Genomic DNA, 27,214 nt, shown 5'->3' with positions numbered 1-27,214 from the left:
GACAGACAAGGCTACACAGAAACCTCTAAAACACTCCTCCCAGCACGTACAATGTTCTCGGCATATTTTAATCTGTTGTAGTTTTAGACTTTGGCCAGTAGGTGGGAGCCTTGGTCTGATGACTGAAATTTCCAAGCCTCGGATTTTTTTGTTGTGTTGTCTTATTACTGCTCTTCAAACCTGCTAACCAGCCATTCCCGATCTTAAATGATCTACATGGAGTCGACATCAAATCCAAAGAGCTTCATCAAAGATTGGTAATGGCTCAACTGAACAAACATTTTTGTCAGCTGGCACTTTCTGGGCCTCCTGTCCCAAGTCAGGGTCTCTGGTTTCTGATTCCTAGGGTGACCTTGAATTTCTGATTCTCCTGACTCCATCACGTGACAGAGGCTGATCTCTGCCACAAAGTGCTGGATTGTAGCTGTCTGAGGGAATAAAAAGATCCTGGTCGTCTCCATTCTGATGCAGCAGCAATGTTCAGCACCCAATGTCCAAGTATGGCTTTGTGACTCGAAGTGCTGCCAGCTTCCTGTGGGTCATTTTGCTCAGGACCATTCCAAACAGCCTGGAGACAAAGCAGGGAACTGTCACTAAGGTCACTAAAAAGATAGCCTGGTGAGGAGAATTTCCCTACTCAGTTTTCTCTGGGGCTGAATCGAGTGCTTCCTGCTTTTGTGTAGGGTTCAGTTCCACAGGGCCATTTTGAACTCCAGGTCCAAGGGATCCAACATTCTTTTTCTGGCCCATATCAGCAGAAATGCACGAGTACACATACATACACACACAATTAACCATCAAAATCTCTCTGGTTTATGTCATGGCTGTCCTGAAACTCGTTCTGTAGAGCAGGCTGGCCTCGAACTTGCAGAGATCCCACTGCCTGCCTCCCAAGTGTTGGGATTAAAGGCGTGTGCCACCACTGCCCAGCAGCAATTCAAATCACATTTTTTTCTTTTGAAGATTTCTTTTTTAGGCACATTGGGGTTTTGCCTGCATGAGAGAGCCAGATCCCCTGGAATTGGAGTTAGACAGTTGTGAACTGCCATTTTGGTGGTGGGAATTGAACCCAAGTCCTTTGGAAGAATGGCCAGTGTTATTAAACCGCCGAGCCATCACAAAATCTTAAGGGAATGGGTAACAGAGATGACTCAGGATAAAGTCTCTTGCTGTCATGCTTATTACCCAGAGAGCACTCATCTCAAGTTGGCCTCACTCAGATTGTACAAGTGCTGTGGAACTCTAGAATGCAAATAAATGCAAAATTTTAAATACTCATTTGCAGTGTTGGGACTTATAGTTCTGTGTATGCTAGGCAGGCAGGCATTCTACTGACCAGCCATGAGCCATCCTCCTAGCTCACATTTTGGATAGACTCTCACAAAGTTGCCCCGACTGGCCTTGATCCTGGGATCTTCTTGCCTCAGCTCCCTGTAATGCTCGGATGTATACTCCTAGGTTTTTTGTTTTGTTTTGTTTTTGTTTTTTTGGTGTGAAGGTGTGCCTGTGGAGGCCAGAAATCAACCAGCATATGTTTTCCTTTCTATCCACGAGGGTCCTCAAGAGTGAACTCTGGTCACCAGGCTTGGCAGTAGATGCTTTAACCTGCCAGGTCAGCTCACCTGCCCTTTATTTTTGTCTTATGCATGAGTATTTTGCACACAGGTACGACTGAACCTCATTTTGCAGTGTCAATGGAGGTCAGCAGAGGTTATTGGATCCTCTGGAACTGGCTGTGAGTCACAAAGTGGGTTCTGGGAACTGGTCTCTGCAAGAACAAGTATTCTTTGTTTGTTTGATTTTGTTTTTCGAGACAGGATTTCTCTAGCTTTGGAACCTGTCCTGGAGCTAGCTCTTCTAGAACAGGCTGGCCTCGAACACAAGTGTTCTTAACCACAGAGCCACCTCTCCAGCCTCCTTACTTCCAATTGTTTGTTTGCTTGTTGGAGACAGGGTCTCTCTTCAGCCTTGGCTAACCTGGATTTCTTAGAGATCTTCCTGTCAAGTGCGTTACTGTGCTGGAACCAAATATGTTCCCCAGCACTCTGGGTTCCTTACTCCCAGTTTTAGGTGTCTTTAGTCATTAATAAATAAGAATCCCAGGGAAATCCAACTTGCATTCTCATTTACAGGTGCAGACACCATGGTGGGGAAAACATGTCAGGCGGGTAAATAACAGACTGAGATGAGACTGGCTTCGTTTAAAAGAATAGGAAATAAAGGCATACTGTTCATGCTTGCAATGCCAGTATTCAGGAGGCTGAGGCAGGGGGATGGAATGTTTGAAGACTACCTATTAAGTCTAATTCCCAGCTAGCATGTTGCATAAGTACTGATCTCATGTATTATACCCAATTCCATGAGTGAAATAGCTTGTGTTTATCCAGTTTATTTTATTTTTATTATTTACATATATGTATGTCTGTGTGGGTGAGAGGTAGGGCAGGCCCATGACGGCTAGAAAAGGGGGGCTGGATCTATGGGAGCTAGAATTATAGGTGGATGTGGCCACCTGACAAGGGTGCTGGAAACGGAACTCAGGTCCTCTGTAAGAACAGCAAGTGCTTTTAACTGTTGAGCTATCTCTCCAGAGTTATTTATCCAATTTTTTAAATTTTATTTAACTTTATTTTATGTGTATTGGTGTGAGGTGTCAGATCCCTGGAATTGGAGTTACAAATAGTTGTAAGCTGCCATGTGGGTGCTGGGAATTGAACCCAGGTCATCTGGAAGAGCAGCTGGTGCTCTTAACCACTGAGCCATCTCTCCAGCCCCCTATTTATCCACTTGTTAACACATCTCAATTATTCAGTATTCCTACCCCCAAATCTGAGCCCAGCATTCTCAAATCCCCCATTCTCCCCAAGCAATCAGGATCACCTCTCACCACAAGACTCGAAGTTTGCACCCTGGATGCCTTAGCCTCTTGCACAGCAACCGGACACCTGTGTCCCCCAGAGCATTGTTGGTCAAATAAAGCTCCATCAGGGTCTGGCTGGTCCCCAGGATGGAAGAGAGGTCCTCACAGGCTTTTGATGTGAGGCCACAGCTGTCCAGCCTGCAGAAGACAAGTCGAAGATGGGTGAGGTGAGCTTTTCAGGGAATTGGGGTGCTGATTTTGAGGTGATCAGGTTTAAAGGAAACAGGCATGAGCCCATCCAGTGGTTGCTGGACACACTCCTTGGTGAGCGGTGTAGCCCTTAGCAAGTAGTCTCCCTACCATGCTCCCACAGGTAACCCTAATTAAATTAGCTTCACTTTGGTGGGCAGAAGGAGTTGGATCCGACTTCAAGGCTACCCTCCTCTACAAAGCTGAGTTTCAAGAGAGTCATGGCTACACAGAATAACCAAGGGGTGGTGGTGGGGAGGACTTGGAGACGAAAAAATAATACAAGTTATACCAATGTGAGTTATTATAGACTGGATCCCTGGTCAATGATTTCCTTTTGCATTTAAGCGTTCCTCAGTTTTAGCCTGGAGCCAAATTTGGATATAAGGGTAGAGGTAGGGCTGGCTCCAGCCCTCAACAGGTTTCTGTCCCCAGAGAACACATCGTCGATAAACGATAAATCCAACGCCCACAGCTTTTTAAGGATGTAGATTGGTGGTAGCACTCAGAAGGCGAGGCAGGCAGATCTCTATGAGTTCAAGGCCAGCCTGGTCTACAAGAGCTAGTTCCAGGACAGGCTCCAAAGCTAAACAGAGAAACCCTGTTTGGGTCTTGGGGGGTGGGATGAGGGGAGTGGAGAAAGCCATGATTCGGAAGACTAGTCACGGTGGCTCACACCTGTAATCCCAGCAGAGGGAAGCAGATCTCTGAGTTTCAGCGCAGCCTGGTCTACAGCGTGGGTTCCAGAACAGCCAGGGGTAAGCAGAGAAACCGACTCAGGGAGGAAAAAATCTGGGACCGAGTAGGCAGAACAGCCCCGCAGGGATCCTGCTGTGAAGCAGGGTCAGCCTGAGCATGGGGCCAGTATAATAACAAGTCACAGAAGCCACACATCCCAACAGCAGGAGCTGGAAAAGATGGCTCAGTGGGTTAAGATTGCTCTCCTAGAGGACCCAAGTATGGTGTCCAATACCAAGTTTGTTGGTTCACAACAACCTGTAACTGATAATGAAGGGGAGTATGGGGATCTGATGCCATCTTCTGGCTTCTGTGGACACACGCAGACCCAGATGCACTTATACATAGATGAAAAGAAAATGCCCAAATCAGTCCATGCCTGAAGTCTGGTCCTTTTAGCTACACAATTAATAAATGCCACCTCCTCAGAAGTTTGTCACCTGTTTTTTTTTTTTTTGGAGGGGGGGGTTGCTTTTTGGAAGATGGAGGATCTACTCTGTCTCTGGTTTCTCTCTCTCTTTCTTTTTCCGAGACAGGGTTTCTCTGTAACTTTGGAGCCTGTCCTGGAACTCGCTCTGTAGACCAGGCTGGTCTTGAACTCATAGAGATCCGCCTGCCTCTGCCTTCTGAGTGCTGGGATTAAAGGTATGAGCCACTACCGCTCCGCTGGGTCATGTTTCTTAATGTGTTTTCTGTTTTCACAATAAAAACAGCCATCATTTTTGTTTTCTGTTTTATTTTTTGAAGTAGCATCTCTTACAGCTCAAGCTGGCCTGATACTAGTTATGAAGCTGAAATTAGCTTTAACATTTCTGCTTACCCAGGTGGTGGTGGCGCATGCCTTTAATCCCAGCACCCCTCCATTAACATCCCCACCCTACTCCTGTCCCCTTCCTCCCAAGGAAAACACTCACCACAGCTTCTGGAGTCTGCAGGCCGGATGCCGTAGTCCTTCTCCCAGCAGCCGCAGGCCCCTGTCTCCCAAGTCATTGAAGCTCAGGTCCAGCTCTCGGAGGCAAGTGTTGACCTGGAGCACACGGGCAATCCCTGCACATGCATCTGAGCCCAGTCGGCAAATGCCCAACCTAGAGGAAGAGATGGCCAAACTGAGTTTGCCCTATAAATTTCAGTAATGTCACAAGGACTGGGCTTAAGTGTCAAATGTGTATGCTGGGTGTAGGGGTGTGGCTTTGCCCACCTGAGAGAGACAAAAGGGGAGAAAGCAGAGAGGAAGACAGGATAGAAAACAAGGGCCCAGGCAGCTCACAACTGGCTATAACTCTAGTCCCAAGCAATTTAAAGCTGTCTTCTGGTCTCTGAGCATGCACTCGGTCACAAGCACACATGCAGGCAAAAAGTCAAATATGTAGAATTTTTTAATCTAAAAAAGAAGAAAGGCAGGTGGTTGATAGAGAGTACGTGCCTAAGATACACAAAGCCCTGGGCTCCATCCCTAGTGTTGCGTGAATGGGGTGTGGTGTTGTTTGTCTGTGGTCATCATATTTGGGAGGTAGAAGCTGGGAGATCAGGAGTTCAAGGTTGTCCTAAGCTACATAGGAAAGTTTGAGGTCAGTCGGTTGGTTAGCCTGGGCTGCATGAAACCCTGTCTTAAAAAAAAAAAAAAAGGCCGGGCGATGGTGGCGCATGCCTTTAATCCCAGCACTCAGGAGGCAGAGGCAGGTGGATCTCTGTGAGTTCGAGACCAGTCTGGTCTACAGAGTTAGTTCCAGGACAGGCTCCAAAGCCACAGAGAAACCCTGTCTCAAAAAACCAAAAAAAAAAAAAAAAAAAGCATATGACAGAGGATGTGAGACCCCCCGTTCTCTGGGCACATATACACTCACAAAAGTACATATGTAAAAATAAAATTAATATTTGTAAAAATGTTTTAAAGATTATTTTCCTTTTTATGTGTGTGGTTTTTTGAGACAATATTCTCCGTGTCGCTCTGATTCCTCAGTGCTGAGATTAAAGGTCTCAGCCACCACGCCCAGCCAGGTTTTACCTTTTTTTAAAACAATTTATTTTTATTTTATGTGCGTTTTGTGTTTTACCCACATGTAAATCTGTGTGATGGTGTCGGATCCCCTGAAATGGGAGTTACAGGTAGTTATGAGCTGCCCTGTGGGTGCTGGAAATTGAACCCAGGTCCTCTGGAAGAGGAGGCAGTGCTCTTAACCACTGAGCCATCTCTCTAGCCTTGGGCTTTACATTTTTTTAAAGTTAGTAGCATGTGTGCACGAGCATGCATCTGCACATACGCTGCTTTGCCACAATGTCAGAAGACAAGCTGCGAGAGTTGGTTCTCTTCTTCTACCATGTAGGTCTCAGGATTTGAACTTAGATCATCAGGCTTGCCAGCAAAACACCTATTCCCACTGAGTCGTATAGCCCTGGATGTTCTGGAACACTCTGTGTAGTCCAGGGTGATTTATTTATTTATTTAGAGACAGGGTCTCACTGTATATCCCAAAACTCATTATATAGATCAAGTTGGCCTGGAACTCAAAGACCTCCACCTGCCTCTGCCTCCCGAGTGCTGGGATTGAAGGTGTACACTATGGTACTGGGCTAAAAATACACCTTTAAAAAATACTTATTTTTACTTTACAATGCATGAGTATTTTGCCTGCATGTATGTACATCACATGCATCGCTGATGTCTTCGCAGGCCAGAAGAGGAACTGGAGTTACAGATGATCAGTTATAGATGGTTGTGAACCACATTGTGGGTGCTGGAACAGAACCCATGTCCTCTGTAAGAGCAAGTGCTATTAATTGCTGAGACTTCTCTCCAGTCATGGTAGGCATTTTCTTTTTCTTTCTTTCTTTCTTTCTTTCTTTCTTTCTTTTTTTTTTTTTTTTTTTTTGGTTTTTTCGAGACAGGGTTTCTCTGTGGTTTTGGAGCCTGTCCTGGAACTAGCTCTGTAGACCAGGCTGGTCTCGAACTCACAGAGATCTGCCTGCCTCTGCCTCCCAAGTGCTGAGATTAAAGGCATGCGCCACCACCGCCCGGCTCTTTTTCTTTTTTTAAAAAAAGTTTATTTATTATGTACAGTGTTCTGCCTGTATATGAACCTACACCCCAGAAAAGGGCACCAGATCTCATTACAGATGGTTGTGAGCCACCATGTGGTTGCTGGGAATTGAACTCAGAACCTCTGGAAGAACAGTCAGTGTTCTTAACCTCTGGGCCATCTCTCCAGCCCCCCATCGTAGGCATTTTCTTGATGGTTAATTGATGTAGGTGCCCATTGTGGGTAGTATAGGCCTGGGCTGCAGACTAACAACCAGCAGAGCCAGTCAGAGAGAACCAGCCAGTAAGCAGCATTCTCCTGTGGTTTCTCCTGCTTCAAGGTTCTGCCTAGGCTTCCCTCAGTGACAAACTATAACCCTTGCCTTCCCAAGTCGCCTCTGGTCATGCTCTTTATCACAGCTACAGAAAGCCAACCAGAACAGAGGCTCACTTCCGTCAGTAGTATCCGTTCTGAGACTGGACGGATGAGCCAGTCTGCCCTGGAAATGAAGTGGACAGCAGATCAGATGGGCGATTTCAGGGGATGTCAGAGACTTGTGTAAAGGCCCCGTGGCAGGAAATCCTGAAAGCAGGCAAGGAATTGGGAGGCACCATGACCTCCGTGGCAGAGAAGACAGGGCAAGGATGCTAAACTGGCAATCCCACTCACCGGAGGGTCTGGAGTCTACAGTCTGGGTGCCCAAGGCCCTCACATAGCAAAAGCACCCCAGGATCCCCGAGGTCATTCAGTCCCAGGTCTAGCTCCGTCAGGCTCTGGTTCATGCTGAGGCTAGAGGCCAGATCTTCACAGGCAGCCTGGCCCAGGTGGCAGATCTTCAGCCTGTGGAAAAGCCAGTCAGTGAGTATGATGGGGGGATTTCCTGGGGACACTCACTGCTTTCTCACGCTCTGCCCCCATCTTCACAGTTCTGTGTTCTGATCAAGCTATGTTGCACACACCTGTGACACCCACCAGCCCTTGGTAGACAGGCAAGAGGATGTTCCTGCTCCATCAGAGACTATACTGAGTATATAGGAAGGCTGAGGCTCAAAAAGCAAGGGGGTGTGGGTGGGTGGAGCTCAGTAGTAGGGCACTTGCCTAGTACGTGCAAGGTCCAGGGTTTGATTCCCAGCACCATCAAAAAAACAAACAAATCCCAGCACTCGGGAGGCAGAGGCAGGCGGATCTCTGTGAGTTCAAGACCAGCCTGGTCTACAGAGCTAGTTCCAGGACAGGCTCCAAAGCCACAGAGAAACCCTGTCTCGAAAAACCAAAAAAAGAAAAAAAAAAAAAACCAAAAAACTGTTTAAGGCCTATCAATGGTGACACACATACCTTTAATCCCAACCTTTAATCCCAGCACTCAGGAGTTACAGGCAGGTGGATCTCTGTCAGTTCAAGGCCAGCCTGGTCTACAGATGCAAATACATGTACTGGATTACATAAATATATACGTGATTTTTCAAATTGTACTTAAAAATTATTTTGTGTGAACCAGGCATGGTGGCACACACCTTTAATCTCAGCACTCAGGAGGCAGAGGCAGGCAGATCTCTGAGTTCGAGACTAGCCTGGTCTACATATCAAATTCCACGTTAGTCAGAGAAGCACTCAAAAAATATTTTGTGGGCGTGCCTGTGTACATATACAGCAGCAAGTGCTCTGCCCCACTGAGCCATCCCTCCAGCCCCTGCGGGCATTTTCTCCATAGCTAACTAATGCAGGCGCCCACCGTGGGCAGCGTTCCAGGACAGTGTGCAAGACTCAGCCTCCACTTTCATGGTGTGGGCCCCAGGCACGAAACTTAGACTGATGAGCTTGGTGACAGGTATCTTCACTGCTGAACCTTCTCACTAGCCCCTACCGATATTTTTTAGTAAGACTTCTTTTTATTGGTTAAAACAAGCAAGACTGGCATGTGTCTCATGCCTGTGATCCTAGTACTTTGAGGGTGTGTGTGTGGAGATCATTTTCTTCTTTATTCGGTAATGGTTGAACTTCTTCAGGAAGTGGAACTTTGGTCATAAGCCTTGATGGTCAGTGCCTTTACCTGTGGAGCCGTCTTTCTGGCCCCTGCTATCGAATCTCTCTCTCTCTCTTTTACTTTTTTAGATTATTATCTTATGGGGTTGGCGAGATGGCTCAATGGTTAAGAGCACTGGCAGTTCTTTTTTTTTTTTTTTTTTTGCTTTTTCGAGACAGGGTTTCTCTGTGGCTTTGGAGCCTGTCCTGGAACTAGCTCTGTAGACCAGGCTGGTCTCGAACTCACAGAGATCCGCCTGCCTCTGCCTCCCGAGTGCTGGGATTAAAGGCGTGCACCACCATCGCCCGACCGCACTGGCAGTTCTTGCAGAGGACCTGGGTTCAATTCCCAGCACCTACATGGCAGCTCACAACTGTCTGCAACTCCAGTTCCAAAGAACCTAGCACTCTCTCACAAACATACATGCAGGCAAAACACCAAAGCTCATGAAATAAAAATACATAACATCATTTATAATTATAATTTGAAGATTAGATTATCTTATTTTATGTATATATTAGTGTGTGCCTGGTGTCTGTGGTAACCAAAGGAGAGTATTGGATCCCCTAGGACTTTACAGACAGTTGTGACTGCCATGTGGGTGCTGGTTAAACTGAACCAAATTCCTACTGTAAAAGCAACAATTGCTCTTAACCACCAAGCCATCTCTCTAGCTCCCTTTTATTTCAGGTTCGAGTAAGATGCCAAGAGCATGAGGTGGTGGCGCATGCATTTAATCCCAGCAGTTGGGAGGCAGAGGCAGGTGGATCTCCAAGTTCGAGGTCAGTCTGCTCTACAGAGCTAGTTCCAGGGCATCCAAAGATACACAGAGAAACCCTGTCTCGAAAAACTTACTCTCCAAGTCAACCCCTGAAGAACTCACCACAAGGTGCGCAGCCTGCAGACTGGGTGACTCAGCCCTTGACACAACAACTTCAGTCCCAAATCCTGCAAGGGGTTTCCTGTCAGGTCTAGCTCCACCAGATGTGAGTTGCTGCTGAGAACACTGGCGATCTCTCCACCGGCTGCAGCCTCCAGTAGACACTTTCTCAGCCTGGAAGACAGTGAAGAGGATGACATGTCCTGACCTACATACATGTCCTGATTAGTCACCTAACATGAACCTATGCAATTTTCTGTCTTCCCTATGTGGTTGGGTTTTGTTTGTTTTGTTTATTGAGACAGGGTCTAAGGAGTCCAGGCTAGTTGTGGAACTCACAGAGATCCACCAGGCTCTGGCACCCAATCGCTGGAATTAAAGGTGTGCATCACCACACCTGACTTCCAAGGGTGTGATCATGCACCCCTTTAATCTCAGCACTGGGGAGGGAGAGACACACAGATCTCTGTGAGTTCAGGGCTAGCCTGATCTCCATAGCGAGTTCTAGGTTAGCTACACAGTGAGACCTTGCCTCAAAAGATCAAAACCCAAGATAAACAAAAAGAAATAATCTATCTACTTTTTTTTTTAAATCAAACTTTCTGGGATAGTAGGAAAAGGGGGGGGTTGATCTGTGCAAGTGATACACAGCAGAAATATTGTACAGGAGGATCGGTGTGGTGATACACTATCAGCATAGAAACAAATAAAAGGATGAGTTCAAGGGCAGCCTATTCTACAGAACAAGACTGGGGTCAGCCTGGCCGACGTGAGACCCCGTCTTAAAAAACTGAGAGAGAGAGCAGGGGGTGGGGGAGGATGAAGACACTGAACTCCAGTAATATGTACAGTTAATATGCTTATGGATATAAAGAGGAGGAGGGAGCAAAAAGAGGAGGAGGGAGAGAAGAAGGGGAGGAGGGGAAGAACACCCACTGAATCATCTGCAGCCTACACCTGGGGTGCCGCAGGCCCTTGCAGAGCAGTTGCAGGCCTGGGACCCCAATGCTGTTGCCACTGAGGTCCAGCCTGATTAAATTCCTGTTGGCGATGAGAGCTGTTGCAAGATCCTGGCAGGCTGATCCAGAGACCCGACACCGTTTCAGCCTGAGGTGAGAAGGAAGATGGAACCAAGTCATTTATTTGGTAGCTCTTCTGGAATTCTGGCATTTATTTATTTATTTACGACAGAGTTCTTTATGTAGCCTTGACTGTCCTGGAAAACTGACTTTGTGGAGCAGGCTGACCTTGAATTCACAGAGATCTTTGCCAGCCTCTGCCTCCCAAGTACTGGGATTAAAGGTGTGTGCCACCGTACTTGGGTTGTTTCTCCCCCTTTTATCCTAGTTTATTGACGGAGTCCTTGAGTTGCAGGTTTCTGTTCTAAGGGCAAAGAGAGAGAGGGAGGGGAGGGGAGGGAGGGAGGAAGGGAGGGAGGGAGGGAGAGAGAGAGAGAGAGAGAGAGAGAGAGAGAGAGGACTGGAGAGATGGTTCAGAGGTTAAGAACAGGGGCTGCTCTTCCGAACGTCCAGAGTTCAATTCCCAGCAACCACATGATGGCTCACAAACATCTAAAATGAGCCGGGCGGTGGTGGAGCACACCTTTAATCCCAGCAATCGGGAGGCAGAGGCAGGCGGATCTTTGTGAGTTCGAGGCCAGCCTGGTCTACAAGAGCTAGTTCCAGGACAGGAACCAAAAAAAGCTACGGAGAAACCCTGTCTTGAAAAGTCAAAAAAAAAAAAAATGAACAAACAAAAAAATCATAAAAATGTTATGGGGGCTAGATAGGTGGTACCGTGAGTAAAGTGGAGGCCTGTGTTCTATCCCCAGCACCCAAGGAAAAAGTCTGGGTGTGGCTCAGTGGTAGACCCCTTTCTGAGAATTCCCCCAGTGAAGGGCTGGGGGTGCTGCTCAGTGTAGACCCCTGCCTAGCACAGAGGAGGCAGAGGCAAGTGGATTCCAGGGGTAAGCTCCAGGTTCAGTTTAAGAGCTTGCTTCAAAATATAAGGTTGTCAGGCTGGAGAGAAGGATCAGTGGCTACAGGCATATATTGCTTTTGCAGAGGACACAAATTCAATTTCCAGTACCTATGTCAAGCAGCTCACAACTGCCTGTAACTCTCGTTCCAGTCCTCCAATAGAACTCTAGTTCCTACACTTTAGAACTCTAGCTCCAATACAATCGAACTCTAGTTCTAATACACCTCTGTCCTCATATGCAGACATACACATAAAACAATAATAATAAATATATGTATTTTTTAAGGCTATAAGCCAGTGGTGGCACATGCCTTTAATCCCAGTGCTCGGGAGACAGATCTCTGAGTTTGAAGCCAGCCTGGTCTAGGACAGTCAGGACTACCCAGAGAAACCCTGTCCTGAAGAAGAAAAATAAAAGTGGTGCACTGGCTGGGTGGTGGTGGCGCACACCTTTAATCCTAGCACTCGGGAGGCAGAGGCAGGCGGATCTCTGGGAGTTCGAGGCCAGCCTGGTCTACAAGAGCTAGTTCTGGGACAGGCACCAAAGCTACAGAGAAACCCTGTCTCGAAAAACCAAAATAAAAAATAAAAAAACAAAAAAGTGGTGCACTGGAGATGGCTCGGTATGCAAGCCTGACAAAACAAGTTTGATTCCTAGAACCTAGAACCTTCTTAAAAGTGGAAGAAGAGGCTACCCCATTGTAATATACTGCCACACGAGCCATGGCAATCAGATACGCCACCTTGTGTGTCCTTAGATGAGCCTCATGGGAGAGGGTGGTGGGGACCCCGAGAAGCTCATGTTGCAGCTGGGACTCACCTCAGGTTCTGAAGCTTGCAGTTGGCATGTCTGAGGCCTTGGCAGAGCAGCCGCACGCCCCAGCTGCCCAAGGCATGGCGGTACAAGGCCAGCTCGACCAGGTTTGGGTTGGTGCAGACCGCTGCTGAGAGATGTGCACTGTAGACATCAGGAAGTGTGTTCTCCTGTCTGGGTAGAGGACGGCGAGTTCAGTAGTCTGCGTAATCACTAAGGTTGACACAGGAACTCACTAACCAGCTCAGGAAGCATCATGGCCTTTTATAAATCATCTCCTTTTCTCTGCTATTTTCAGCTTATCTCAAACTCCAAGCCTTAGATTATTCTTTGTGTGTGTGTGTGTGTGTTTGTGTGGGTGTGTATATGTGTGTATGGGGGTGAGATGGGGTCTCCTGTAGCCCAGGCTGGTCCTTAACTTACTGTGTACCTGAGGATGACCTTGAACTCCAGATCCTCTGTCCTTCACCTCCCAATTTCTGGGATTACAGCCCTGTGAGGTATCACGCTTACTTCAGAGAGATAGTTCTTTTATTTTTCTATTATGTCTTTTTTCTTTCCTAACTTTCTATGTTTTTGTTTTGTTTTGTGACAGGGTCTCACTATGTAGCTCTGGCTGTCCAGGAACTCACTAGGCAGGCCAGGTTGGCCTTAAACTCAGAGAGTTGCATCTGCCTGCCTCTGGAGTGCTGGAATGAAAGGCACGTGCCACCACGCCCTGCTGAAAGGTTTGTTATAACAGTCTCCCTATCAGAGCTCCAGTTAGTATCAGTGGGTATTGTTTAGGCACAGGTTCAGGCTCTTGCATTATTGGTCTTTTTCTGTTATAGGGGCCACCATACATGTTTGGGGGACCACCTTGTATGGACCCCACTGAGTATAATTAGGGACCGTCTTATGTTTGGCCGGAACCACCCTGCCTAATGTGCCAATTCGAAGCATCTCCCACGTCTTGCCACTAGATGTCAGTAGTATCACCGGCTTCCTAGTGAGACAATCAAAACAGTGTCGCAGAATTCCTGGATGTGGGCTGAGGGCCTGGGTGAGAGGCAACAAAATCCTTGGCTGGTGGTCATGGTGACTCACACTTGTAATCCTAACACCGGGAGGCTAGGCAGGAGGACTGCCAGGGTGAGACCCTGTCAAAGCAGGCGGGCATGGTGGTGAATACATGTAATTCCAGCGCCTGGGAGGGGGAGGCTGGAGAATCAGGGGTTCAGAATCATCTTCCAATACATACCTAGTTGGAGACAAACTTGGGCTACATGGGACTCAAAAACGAAAGTAAGGCCAGTGAGAAAGCTGAGCACGGAAAAAGTTTGCTATATAAGCCTGACACTTGACCTTCTGAATCCCCAGAACTCACCCAGAGGCATAGAACCCACATACATAACACCTGCCCTGGAGCACCTGCACACAAGACACACACACACACACACACACACACACACACACACACACACACACACACGGCACGGACCACGTGGCGACCATTGCTGCTGGACAAAGTTCCAGCATTTTGAATTGCGAATCACAGCTCTCCACCACCTTTTTGCTACTTATTGATTCTCACTATGTGCTAGGGGAGTTCCTTATGCCTTTTCCTTTGGGAATTTTGTGTCAGCTTTGGTGTAGGATGAGAACATATACAATGGCAGTCTCTTTAAATGAAATAATTCTTTGGAAAAAAGTCCTTGCGACAGCAGAACTACATAGCAGGATATGCCTACTCTCCACACAGAACTCCCTACTGTGCCCGCCCCACCCCCATTACACCAGGAAGAGAGACATTCAAGACTTACTAACTGGGCTTACCTGGTCCCAGGGTAGATAATGGAGAGAAACAATGGGGCCATATCAAGAACCTGAAACCCTTCAGGGCACAAGTTCAGTTAATAAACATAGTGGCTTACTGGACTAGCAGCAAGCTCTGACCAGCCCCAAGGGGAACAGAATCCATTAAGAAGTTAGACTGGGGCTGGAGAGATGGCTCAGTGGTTAAGAGCACTGTCTGCTCTTCCAGAGGTCCTGAGTTCAATTCCCAGCAACCACATGGTGGCTCCAAACCATCTGTGATGAGATCTGGTGCCCTCCTCTGGCATATGGGTATAAATGGAGGCAGAAAGTTGTGTGCATAACAAATAAATAAATCTTAAAAAAAAAAGAAGTTACTGGTCTACAAGAGCTAGTTCCAGGACAGGCTCCAAAACCACAGAGAAACCCTGTCTCGAAAAACCAAAAAAAAAAAAAAAAAAAAAAAAGAAGTTAGAATTAATCCCCTCTGACACACAAAGACACATACATTGAACGAATCGGAATTGAAAAAGAGGAAGATGTCAGGACCTTCCCTTTTGGAAGCTTAAGAGGGTAACAAGCCATATTATAAGACTGAGGCACAAAGGAATGCAATTAGGAAACAGCTCAATGCTTGTGGTGCTCATGGTACAAAAAACTAAATCATGCCCCCTGAAAAATGGAAATTGCTCTCATGGGCTTGGTTCTCGGTATTCAATGTCTGACACCTCCTGACCATGTAGGAAGAAGTGCGGTTACTGAATCTTGGAGGACAATAGGCATTTATATTCTCGCTAAACTTGTTGCTTTCTGCCTCAAGAGAAATATTGTAATGACATTGATGATTGCTTTCACGCCAGAATCATTGCCTGCTTTCAATATTGCTTGTGGTTAAGCTAAAATGCAGTTAGAGTATATAAGGTGTAGCCTATTTTCAATAAAGGGGCAGCCATCCTGATTCACCCTCAGATCGTGCCAGTCTCTTTCCCTGGCTGGCTCCACATCTCCTCCTCTTTGGGAGCTGAACCCCACTGGAGCTGGACTCTGGCACACACACACACACACACACACACACACACACACACACACACACACACAGAGACATACTCAGAGAGACAGAGACAGACACACACCAATAGAGGTACACTCATAGAAAGAGACACAGAACCGGACGGTGGTGGCGCATGCCTTTAATCCCAGCACTCGGGAGGCAGAGGTAGGCAGATCTCTGTGAGTTCGAGACCAGCCTGGTCTACAGAGCTGGTTCCAGGACAGGCTCCAAAGCCACAGAGAAACCCTATCTCGAAAAACCAAAAAAAAAAAAAAAAAAAAAGAGAGAGAGAGAGAGAGAGAGATACTAAAACTGAATAAAATAAAGTGTAAGGGTTAGCAGGATGGCTCAGCGGGTAGAGGCACTTGCCACTAAGCTTCATGGCCTGAGTTCAGTCCCTGAGACCCAAGTGGTAGAGGGAAAGAAGTGAGCCCTACATGCCATGACGCTGCACCTACGTACACACATACAAAATAAATAAATGTAATCAAAGTTCTTAAATAAAAAAAACTGAAAGTCCCAAGCCACTGAGAGATGGATGGCTCAGTGCTTAAGAGAGGACCTTAGTTCAGGTTTCACTGCTAGGAACTCTCTCAAGCTCCAGTTCTAGGAGAGCCAGCGCCCTCTTCTGGCTTCATGTGCACATACCCACACTCACACACACATAATTTAAAATAAGTGCTGGAGAGGTGGTTCAGTGGTTAAGAGGGTTTACTGCTCCTCCACAGACCAGAGCGCACCCACGTGCAGGGGCTCATAATGGCTTAGAATGACTCCAACTCTAGGGGAGCTGGTGCCCTCTTCTGGCTTCCTTGGGTTCCTACATACACCCCCCCCCTCTCTTTCACACACACACACACACACACACACACACACACACACACTACAAATAGAAATGGGCGGGGCAGTGGTGACACCTGCCTTTAATCCCAGTACCGGGGAGGCAGTACCAGGTGGATACCTGGTCTACAGAGTGAGTTCCAGGACAACCAACAATACTACACAGAAAAAAAAAAATGTGTCTCAAAAAAAAAATTAAAAAAATCTTCTTATTTATTTTTATTTTTTGTGTATTGGTGTTTCATCAGCACATATGTCTGTGTGAGAGTTCTGGAGTTACACACGGTTGTGAGCTGCTGTGTGGGTGCTGGGAATAGAACCTGAGTCCTCTGGAAGAGCAGTTCCTGCTCGTAACTAACTCAACCATCTCTCCAGCCCCATAAAGGATTGTTTTATGTTATTGTTGTTGTCTTGGGTTTGTTTGTTTGTTTGTTTGAGACAGGGTTTCTCTGGCTGTTCAGCCCTGGAACTCACTTTGAAGACCAGGTTGGCCTCGAACTCACAGAGGTCTGCATCCCAAGTGCTGGAATTAATTAAAGGCACCACACCTAACAAAATCTTTATTTATTTATTTATTTATTTATTTATTTATTTATTTATTATGTCTATAAAATTCTGTCTCTGTGTATGTCTGCAGGCCAGAAGAGGGCACCAGACCTCTTAACCACTGAGCCATCTCTCTAGCCCCTAACAAAATCTTTTTTTTTTTTTTTTTTTTTTTTTTTTGGTTTTTCGAGACAGGGTTTCTCTGTGGCTTTGGAGCCTGTCCTGGAACTAGCTCTGTAGACCAGGCTGGTCTCGAACTCACAGAGATCCGCCTGCCTCTGCCTCCTGAGTGCTGGGATTAAAGGCGTGCGCCACCACCGCCCGGCCCCTAACAAAATCTAAAAAAAAAACCAAAAAACCCAAGCTCCTTCCCCTCCCCAGATCTCGGGCTAAGGAGGCACGAAATCAGAACACTGTTCCCCAAGGGCACTTACAAGGGTTCTGATGGAGCCCGGGCTCCTGAGGGTTCCGGTTCCGGCGGGCCATCTGTGCCAGCACTGTAGGCACTCCCATACAAATGAAGAACCACTGCGTTCCTGCAGTACCTCACGCAAAAGGAGCATACCATGTGCTCCATCGTGGTTGTGATCTTGCTGACTACGACCACTTGAAAGTGGCTCAGGGCTTGCTGGATGAAGTCTTCCTCCTGGATCTCATACAAGCAGCTGAGGAGCTCTAGGGAGCCACGCTGCAGGGTGGAGCCTTCGCTGCGAGCTTTGTCTCGGATCCAGGCCAACACTTCCTCCTTGACCTGAGGTGAGATGGTCCAGCCTAGATTCTTCTCCAGGTACTGTCTCATCTCCTCATTGAGGAGGCCGAACAGGAAGCGGACGGTGAGGGCCAAGAAGCTCCTTTCTGAGAAGCCGTACTCCGCCAGCGCTCTCCTCACTGTCTCTCTGCCTTGCAGGGCACAGTACATGGCTGTGAAGAACTCCTGGAAACTCAGGTGGATGAAGCTGTAGAATTTTTCACACTTGATATCCTTCTGGAAGATGTTCACGTTGAGAAAGGTCGAGACATCTGCTCCATCTAGGCCGTGTTTACCAAGGTCCTGCTCCTCAAATAGAATCTTCTGATTCCAGAGACCCTCTGCAGCCAGAGAGACCAGGCCTCTCTGGCTGGCTGGGACTTTGAATGTTGGGGTCCCTGGCTTGGGCTGCATCAGACTCAGAAGGTAGAACATGTAAACTGCCGTGGTGGTCCGAGATGTTTGTCTTAAAAGCTCCCCACTCTCTAGCTGCTGCTTGAGGCAGGTGCAGACCACCCAGGACACCATGGGCACGAAACACATGGTGAAGAGGGGCTCATTGCCCGTCATGAAGCTGAACACTTGGTTCGCTTGCCCGGTGTTATGGAAATACCTGTAGAAGTATTCCTTCCTCTCTGCCTCAGAGAAGCCCAGGATCTCCACATGCCGTGGGTGTTCCAGCAAGCCATGCAACTTCTCCAGGGCACAGGGTCGTGTGGTGATGAGCAAAGAGAGTTGGGGCAGAAGCGACTTCCGAATCAGGCTGCCGAGGAGGAGTTCAGTGGGTCGTTTCTCCTCCCAGCAGAGGCACCAGGGACCCTGAGCATCATGAAATGAAGGATGAAGGTTATCAAAGCCGTCGATGATGAACAGGAGGCGACCAGGTGCCCTGACGAGGTCCTGGAGGGGTGCACCAGGCTCCGGCCAGCACCTGGAGAGGAGATCGCGTGCGCTGCACTGGACATGGCTTCTGTTCAGCTCCCTGCAGCTGATATAGAAGACATAATCGAACCGACCTTGGAAGAGCCTCCCATCGGCCCAGTCCAGCATCACTTTGTGGGCCAGCATGGACTTCCCCATGCCTGCTGCCCCTTGTAACACCACTGTGCCTGGTGGCTCAGGGCGCTCTTCATCTGGCTCAAAGAGGGTCTCTATTTGGATAGGGCTAGCCTGGTGTCCCTCGGCTCTGTTGTATCCACACCCCGTATCTAGAAGTTTCTGCTGTGCCCAGACAGGATTTGAATGTTCCTTTACTAAGAGAGGCCGAGTATAGCGGTGGCTCAGGTTGACGCATTCGCCTAGTCGTGCATTGCGGTCTTCCATTAGTCGAAATTTCCTGCGGACATAGTCTTTGTAGGTTGCTTGGGGATCTAGTAGAGAGAAAGGGAAAGTCTGTAACATATCCATTAGCAACTTTTTTAAAAAAAAATTTTTAGTCGGGCGGTGGTGGCGCAAGCCTTTAATCCCAGCACTTGGGAGGCAGAGGCAGGCGGATCTCTGTGAGTTCGAGACCAGCCTGGTCTACAAGAGCTAGTTCCAGGACAGGCTCCAAAGCCACAGAGAAACCCTGTCTCGAAAAACCAAAAAAAAAAAAAAAATTAAATTTATTTTTAATTTAGTTTAATTTTTAAAATGTGTATGGGTGAATTTTATTTTATTTTATTTTTTTTGCATGTATGTCTGTGCACCTCACATATGCCTGTGACTGCAGAGGCCAGAGGAAGCAGAAGAAGGCATTGGATTTCCTGGGACTGGTGTTATAGACTTGCCATGTGGCTGCTGAGAATCGAACTCAGGTCCTCTGGAATACAACAAGTGCTCTTAACTGCTGAATCCATCTCTCCACCCCCTATTTTTAGTTTGGAATTATGTGTATATGTGTGGGTATATAAATATCAATTCCAGTGCCCACAAAGGCCAGAAAAGGGTGTTGAATCTCCTGGCACTGAGTTAAAGGCTGTTGGGAGCTGCTTGATGTGGGTGCTGGGATCCAAACCTTGATAGAGCAGTAAATGTTCTTAACTGCCGAGCCATCACTTTTTCTTTTTTTTTCTTGAGGCAGGGTCTCATATATTCAAAGATGGCTTTTGGTCTTCCCGTCTCTACCTCACATGTGCTGGGATTACAAGTATGTACCACCATGTCCAATTTATACAGTGCTGGGGATGGAACCCAGGACTTCAAGGATGGTAAGGAAAGCATTCAAACAATAAGCTACATGCCCGGTCCCTTCCACCTTTTTACTTTGTTTGTTTTGGTTTTTCAAGACAGGGTTTTTCTGTGTATTTCTGGCTGTCCTGGAACTTACTCTGTAGACCATAATGGCCTCGAACTCACTGAGATTTGCCTGCCTCTGCCTCCCTGAGTGCTGGGATTAAAGGCATGCACCACCACTGTCTGCTCTCTGGCCTCCCACATGTCTTGCTGTTTTTTCTTTTCTTTCCTTTTTTTTTCTTCCCTTCCTTCCTTTCTTTCTTTTTTTCTTTTCGAGACAGGGTTTCTCTGTGTAACAGTCCTGGAGTTCACAAACAAGGCTGGCCTCAAACTCACTGAGATCCACCTGCCTCTGTCTCCCAAGCACTGGGATTAAAGGCATGAGCCACCACCACATGGCACACTCTGCTTTTCTTTCTTTCTTCCTCCCTCCCTCCATCTCTGTCTCTCTTTCAGCCACAACCTTGCCCTGTAACTCAGGCTGGATTCTAACTTTTGTTGATATCCCTGCCTCAACCCCGCGCCGCCCCCAGCCTCCGAGCCCTAGGTGGTTTACTGTTGTAAACCACCACTCCCAGATGTCACCAGTGGTGGTGAACACCTTTAATGCCAGCACTCAGGAGGTGGCAGATCTTTGGGTTTGAACCAGTCTGGTCTACAGAGATACTTCTAGGGTAGCCAGGGCTACACAGAGAAACCCTATCTTGAAGGGGAAAAAAATGAGATTATAGGCTTGAACCAACACATCCAGCTCTCTGCCCCTCTTCTCTTAGACTATGAATCATTTGTGAGAGGTAGTTTGTTAGCTTTCTCACGCCCACAGAATGGCAAGTCTTAGGACTTAAGCTAAGAACCTGTCACCCCAACACTTGGAAGTTAGAGGTAGGAGGGTCAGGAGTTCAAGTCCACCCTCAGCTACATGGTAAATTCCAGACCAGACAACAAACCAAAAGATTATATGACAAATGGCTCACATATAGAGGTTGATTCAATCAACAAAGTTGGGACGAGATGCCTCAGCCAGTGAAGGTGCTTGCCACCAAGCTTACCAACCTGAGCTGAATCCCCAGGACTCCTGTGGAGTGAGAAAACAATTCCTTCAAATTGTCTTCTGGCCTTCACACAAGCCCCATAGCATACTCCCCACCCCCATGCACACAAAGTAAGTTTTTTAAAGGGATCGAAGAAATGACTCAGTGGTTAAGAACATTTGATGCTCTTGCAGAGGACCCAGGTTTGGTTCCCAGCACCTATGTGGTAGCTCACAGCCACCTATAACTCCAGTTCCAGGAGATCTTCAAGGCCTTCTGGTTCATCGGGCATGAAAATACAGGCAAACACTCATATAAAATAAAAACAAATAGATATTTTAAAAGTATAAACAATTTTAAAAGAAGTGACATCTTTGATGGTGTTTATCTACCACACAAAACCAGCAACTATCCACCCAAGACTCCTTGCCATGTGCCAACATTAAATTCGGTTTCTGGCCGGATGTGAATGCATACACCTTTAGCACTCAGGAGGCAGAGGCAATTGGAGTTCTGTGAGCCTGGCCTACAGAGTGAGTTCCAGAATAGCCAGGGATATGTAGAGACCCCATAGACACACACACACACACATTTTCTTATACACATATATATTTATATGTATATATATTATATTATTTTATATTATATATTTTTCTGTCTCATCTGCCTTCAACTTATGTGCCTATGTGCAGCTAGTACATCCTAATTGATACAGGGCTCATAGCTTACCTTTCCTTGGAGCACTGGGAGAGGCATCCAGAAGACAAGTTGATTGGCTCTTATAGGAGCATGGGCCATTATTCGGAGTGGCTGGAAGAGACATTGTGAGCGTCAGTTAGCACTCAGTATTATATATATATATATATATACGAGACAGGGTTTCTCTGTGGCTTTGGAGCCTGCCCTGGAACTAGCTTTTGTAGACCAGGCTGGTCTCGAACTCAGAGATCCGCCTGTCTCTGCCTCCCGAGTGCTGGTCAGTATTATATTTTATTCTTTCCTTTTATTACTGCGCAGCTGTTGGGCCTCGAGTTTGGAGACCTGTATTTGGCCGTGATGTCCACATGTGAGTGACTCAGCAGATGCCCACCTAGACCCACCTCTGCCTCAACCACCGTTAGCATGGTATAATATAGTGTCATTAGCCCTTGCTCCTTACTCTGCCTCAACCCATCCCAAGCTTCTCTACCCCCATCACAACCCTATGTAAGTTCCTGCCTGACACCACTAAACAAGATCCTGCTTTGACAGACTCCCAACTCAGTGGGTGATTTTCTCCCCGGTGGCCAGTGTGGAGGGCTGGGCCGTTTGACATTCACCATCCCGCTCAGCCCCAGGGAGAGTCCAGTGGGTGGGCTCTGCCCCTGCTCTTTCTGCCAGAGAACACACAGTATCAAACCCAAAGCCTTGAGCATGCTGGTCAAGCTCTTTTCCCCTGAGCTACACTCCCAGTCCTGATATTATTTGTTATTATTGATATTATTGTTGGGTATCAAATGCCTTTGTAGCTCCTGCCCAGCCAAGCCAGGAAGTCCAGCACTCACAGTGGTGTCGGGAGAGCAATATATGGAAAATAAACAGTATTGTTTCCCACACTGAGTGATGAGTGGTTCAAAGTCAAGCAAGGTGAAGAAATGGAATTGTGTCTAAGGTAAGATATTTTGGGGGGTAGTTAGGAAATAATTTTCTTTAATATACATATATGTGTATACACATACATACATACATACATAGAGAGAATTCCAGTACTTAGGAGGTAGAGACAGAAGGTCCAGGATTTCAAGTCATCTTTGGTTACTTAGGGATTTCAAGGCTAGCCTGGAGCACAAGACCCTATCTCAAAGCCCCCCATATAAATAAATAAATATAACAAAAACATAAATAAGCAAATCTTTTATATAAATAAGATATTTCTCTTCATATATAAAGATAATTTAATTGTTTTTTTTCTTTTTTATTTATTTATTTATTTATTAAGTATACAGGCCAGAAGAGGGCACCAGATCTCATTACAGGTGGCTGTGAGCCACCATGTGGTTGCTGGGAATTGAACTCAGGACCTTTGGTAGAGCAGGCAGTGCTCTTAACCACTGAGCCATCTCTCCAGCACTTTTCTTTCTTTTTTGAGACAGGCTCCTATTATGTAACCTTGGCTGAGCTGAAACTTGCTATATAGACTAGGCTAGCCTCGAACTCATAGAGATCCATCTGCCTCACTCATGTGCTGGGATTAAAGGTAGACACCAACATAAAGCACGCCCAGCTTGATACATACATACACACATATTAGTTTTATTACATTTGATTTTTGAATTTTTGTGGTGATGAGAGACACATCCCTTGGGGAGTCTGTGAAGGTAAGAGGACAACCTTAAGAGTCACTTGTCTCCTTTTACCATGTGGGTTCTGTGGGTTTTGAGGATGAAACTCAGGTCACCGTCAGGTTCAGTGGCAGGAGCTTTTATCCACTGAGCCATTTTACCAGTCCTTGTATTTGGTTTCTGAGACAGGTTTTGCTGTGTTGTCCAGACTGACCTTCAGCTTCTGTACTCCCTACCTCTCAGTGTCTCAAATAGCTGGGATTATAAAGGTGTGGCAGCTCACCCAGCTTCAGGAACTCTTGTTTTATTAGGCAATTTGTGGTGGCACACACACTTTAATCTCAGCACTCAGGAAGCAGAGGCAGACAGATCTCTGTGAGTTCGAGGCCTGGTCTGTAAGAGCTAGTTGCAGGACAACTAGGGCTGTTACACAGAGAAACCCTGTCTTGAAAACATCCCCCCACCAAAAAGAAAAAAGAAAGAAAGAAAGAGAAAACCTCATTTTATTATTGCTGTTATTATTGGGTACATATATGATGTGTGTGTGTGCGTGCATGCATGTGTGAGAGAGAGAGAGAACTCATGTGGAGATCAGAGAACAACTTGGTGAAGATGTCCATTTTTTCTTGCTTTATTTTTTATTTTATTTTATTCTATTTTATTTTTTTATTTTGGTTTTTTTTTCAAGACAGGGTTTTTCTGTGGTTTTGGAGCTTGTCCTGGAACTAGCTCTTGTAGACCAGGCTGGTCTCGAACTCACAAAGATCGCCTGCCTCTGCCTCCCAAGTGCTGGGATTAAAGGCGTGCGCCACCACCGCCCGGCCTTCGTGTTTTAAAGATTTATTTATTTATTATGTATACAGTGTTCTGTCTGCATATATGCATGCAAGCCGGAAGAGGGCACCAGATCTCATAGATGGTTGTGAACCACCATGTAGTTACTGGGAATTGAACCCAGAACCTCTGGAAGAGCAGTCAGTGCTCTTAACCACCGAGCCATCTCCCCAGCCCTCAAAGATGTCCATCTTAACGTAGATTCCAGAGAATGAACTAAGTTTGTCTGGATTGAGATACTGGTAAAAAAAAAAAAAAAAAAAAAAAAAAAAGAAGAAGAAAGAAAAAGAAAAACAAAAAGGTCTAATCCAGAAGTTCTCAACATGTGGGTCTTGATACTTTCACAGAGCTCACCCAAGACCATCAGAAAACACAGATATTTGTGTTACAATTCATAATGGTAGCAAAATTGCAGTTATGCAGCAGGAATGAAAATAATTTTATGTTGGGGTCAGCACAGCATGAGGAACTAACTATATTGAAGGGTCAGAGCACTAGAAAGGTTGAGAACCACTGCTCTAATGAACAGACTCTTTACAAAGGAGCCAACAGCCGGGCGCTGGTGCATTTAATCCCAGCACTCAGGAGGCAGAGGCAGGCGGATCTCTGTGAGTTCGAGACCAGCCTGGTCTACAGAGTGAGTTCCAGAACAGAATCCAAAGCTACACAGAGAAACCAGTCTTGAAGAAAAAAAAAGAAAAGAAAAGAAAACAAAGAAGAAAGAAAGAAAGAAAGAAAGAAAGAAAGAAAGAAAGAAAGAACGAACGAACAAAAATAGCCTATTGTGGTGACTCTTACCTGTAATGCCAGCACTCAGGAAGCTGAGGCAAAGGGATCAATACAGGTTTGAGCCATCCTAGGCTGCATTAAGACTGTATCTCAGAAGTCCAGATAGATAGATAGATAGATAGATAGATAGATAGATAGATAGATAGATAGATGGATGAATAGATAGGTAGATTGATTGATAGATGATAGATCTCTATAGTAATGGATTTTGCTTTAAAAATTATTCTTATTTAAGTGTATGTGTGTGAAGCAGTGTGCGTTTATGTGCAGTCCATACATGCAGGTATCCTTGGCGTCCAGAAGGTGCTGGATCCCCTGAAACTAGAGCTGTCCTCTGACTCCGCACACGGGCTGACACTCAAGTGCTTGCACTCATTCACATGTGCCATATGTACACTATAAACAATAATAATAATAATAATTTTTTGAGTTAGGGTTTATCTCTAGCCGTTGTGGAACTTGTTTTGGAGACCAGGCTGGCCTCAAACTCACAGAGATCCACCTGTCTCTGCCTGAGCACTGGATTAAAAATGTATGCCACCACCACCTGGCTCACAATAATTTTTTTAAAGATAGGGCTTCTGCCTAGCAGTGGTGGTGCACACCTTTAATCTCAGGAAGACAGAGGCAAGCCCATCTTTGTGAGTTCAAAGCCAGTCTGGCCTATAGAGCTCCAGGACATCTAGGGCTGTTACACAGAGAAACCCTGTCTTGGAAAAGCTAGAAAACAAACACAGCGCTTCTCTGTGTAGTTCTGACTGTTCTGGAACAGCTCACTCACTTTATAGACCAGGCAGGCCCTAATTCAAGGATCTACCTGCCTCTGCCTCCCTAGTGTTGGGATTAAAGGCATTCTCCGCTATTGCCTGGCCATAAATATTTGTTAAAAGACAACAAAGTAGCCAGGCGGTGGTGGCGCACGCCTTTAATCCCAGCACTTGGGAGGCAGAGGCAGGCGGATCTCTGTGAGTTCGAGACCAACCTGGTCTATAAGAACTAGTTCCAGGACAGGCTCCAAAGCCACAGAGAAACCCTGTGTCGAAAAACCAAAAAAAAAAAAAAAAAAAAGACAACAAAGTAAAAAGCATATTATTTGGGAGAGGAAGGGTGAAGAGGAGTGACAGGGAGACAGACAAGAAAGGGTTGTAGGGGTGGCTGAGTGTCATCAACATACATTATGTACACACATGAAAATATCATTACAGGGGCTGGAGAGATGGCTCAGCGGTTAAGAGCATTACCTGCTCTTCCAAAGGTCCTGAGTTCAATTCCCAGCAACCACATGGTGGCTCACAACCATCCATAATGAGGTCTGGTGCCCTCCTCTGGCCTGCAGACATACATGCAGACAGAATATTGTATAATTGTATACATAATAAATAAATATTTAAAAAAAAGAAAATATCATTACAGTCAGAGACACGGCAAGTCTGAGGACCAGGGGCTGATCCCTGGGACCCTCATGGTAGAAGGAGACAATGGATCTTCGCAAATTGTCACAGACACACACATGTCAGGAGCCAATTTCCTCCTAAAATCATTACAGGAACCATCACCCTGGGGAGTCTGCAGAGAACCCCACACCCCTAATTGTGTTAGGAATCAAAGCCTACCCCACACCCAAATTGGCTGTTTATGGAGAGCTATCTGTTAGCGGAACCCACCCCGCATTCCAAACTATCTAAAGATCTAGGTGTGTCGACTCGTGACTTCTTGGCCTACAGTGACCTGACCGAAGATAACCTCCTGCCTACGTGACCAACTCGGACCATGTGACCAACGTGAACCACGCAGCAAGAGCCCAGGCCCCTGTGCCCATCCCCCAACTCTTTACCCTATAAAAGTTGTATTCCGTCCCTAATAAAAGGAGGCTTTGACAAGAACTCTCGCTTAGCCTCCTTCCTCTTTCTTAGCTCATATCTTCCAGGTAGTGCCTCTCTGTGACCCTGGAATAACTGAACTGCTAGGTGGGTTACTAACCCTAGACTAAGTAACCCGCCAAGGCAATCAACACACACACATGCGCGGACGCACACACATGCGTGAACGCACACACAGCACATAGACCACTGGGCTGACATCTGAATCCAGCTCAACAGACATTGTAAAGCTAAGAGAATGGGTGCATTCCAGGCAGGGCTCTTTCTCCCTCTCCTTACCCAGCTCCAGGTCTTCTCTCTGTCCTTGCTCCCACAGGTCCTTCCTGTGGATCCTCTCAAAGGTACTGAGAGCCAGCAGCCAAGCCTCCCTTGTCCCCATATGGGCCACCATCAGCTGGGCCATTTCCAAAGGGCCAGCCATTTCCATTCGTCCCCAGGGGATCTTGTCCTGGCCCAGTTCCTCTGCAGTCCCCAGGTATAATTTGAATTTCTTCAGTTCCCCAGCCTCAAGTTCTTCCAGGTAAGTGGACAGTTGACAGAGAACATCCCTAGCTGTAGCTGGCAACATGGGGATGCAGTAGTGGGATCAGACACTCAAATGCTTC

The 27,214-nt window shown here is 46.6% G+C and overlaps 1 protein-coding gene across 1 annotated transcript; it reads right to left on the bottom strand.

The window, feature by feature from the left end:
* Positions 1-480: 480 nt before the first annotated feature.
* Nlrp12 (NLR family pyrin domain containing 12) lies at positions 481-27,177 on the bottom strand. The gene is made up of 10 exons (XM_075959170.1): positions 26,889-27,177; positions 21,515-21,595; positions 17,227-18,910; positions 12,568-12,735; positions 10,704-10,874; positions 9,771-9,941; positions 7,534-7,704; positions 4,762-4,932; positions 2,888-3,058; positions 481-568 (listed from the first exon to the last, which is right to left on the bottom strand). Exons 1-10 carry the CDS (start codon positions 27,175-27,177, stop codon positions 481-483), a joined length of 3,165 nt encoding a protein of 1,054 aa, XP_075815285.1.
* Between the last annotated feature and the right edge of the window lie 37 nt (positions 27,178-27,214).

The sequence above is a fragment of the Microtus pennsylvanicus genome, chromosome 1 (assembly GCF_037038515.1).
Source record: "Microtus pennsylvanicus isolate mMicPen1 chromosome 1, mMicPen1.hap1, whole genome shotgun sequence".
Lineage (NCBI taxonomy): Eukaryota > Metazoa > Chordata > Mammalia > Rodentia > Cricetidae > Microtus > Microtus pennsylvanicus.
The sequence above is the reverse complement of the archived record's forward strand: the minus strand, read 5'-3'. Positions and strand labels throughout refer to the sequence as shown.

Excerpts from the sequence above, each read along its gene's own strand:
- Nlrp12 (XM_075959170.1), bottom strand. The coding sequence starts at position 27,177 with ATGTTGCCAGCTACAGCTAGGGATGTTCTCTGTCAACTGTCCACTTAC. Across the intron at positions 9,942-10,703 it reads TGTAGGCTGCAGATGATTCA|GCTGAGAAAGTGTCTACTGG; the intron begins GTGGGTGTTCTT and ends ACTGTCTTCCAG. Across the intron at positions 7,705-9,770 it reads TGCAGGCTGCGCACCTTGTG|GCTGAAGATCTGCCACCTGG; the intron begins GTGAGTTCTTCA and ends GCTTTTCCACAG.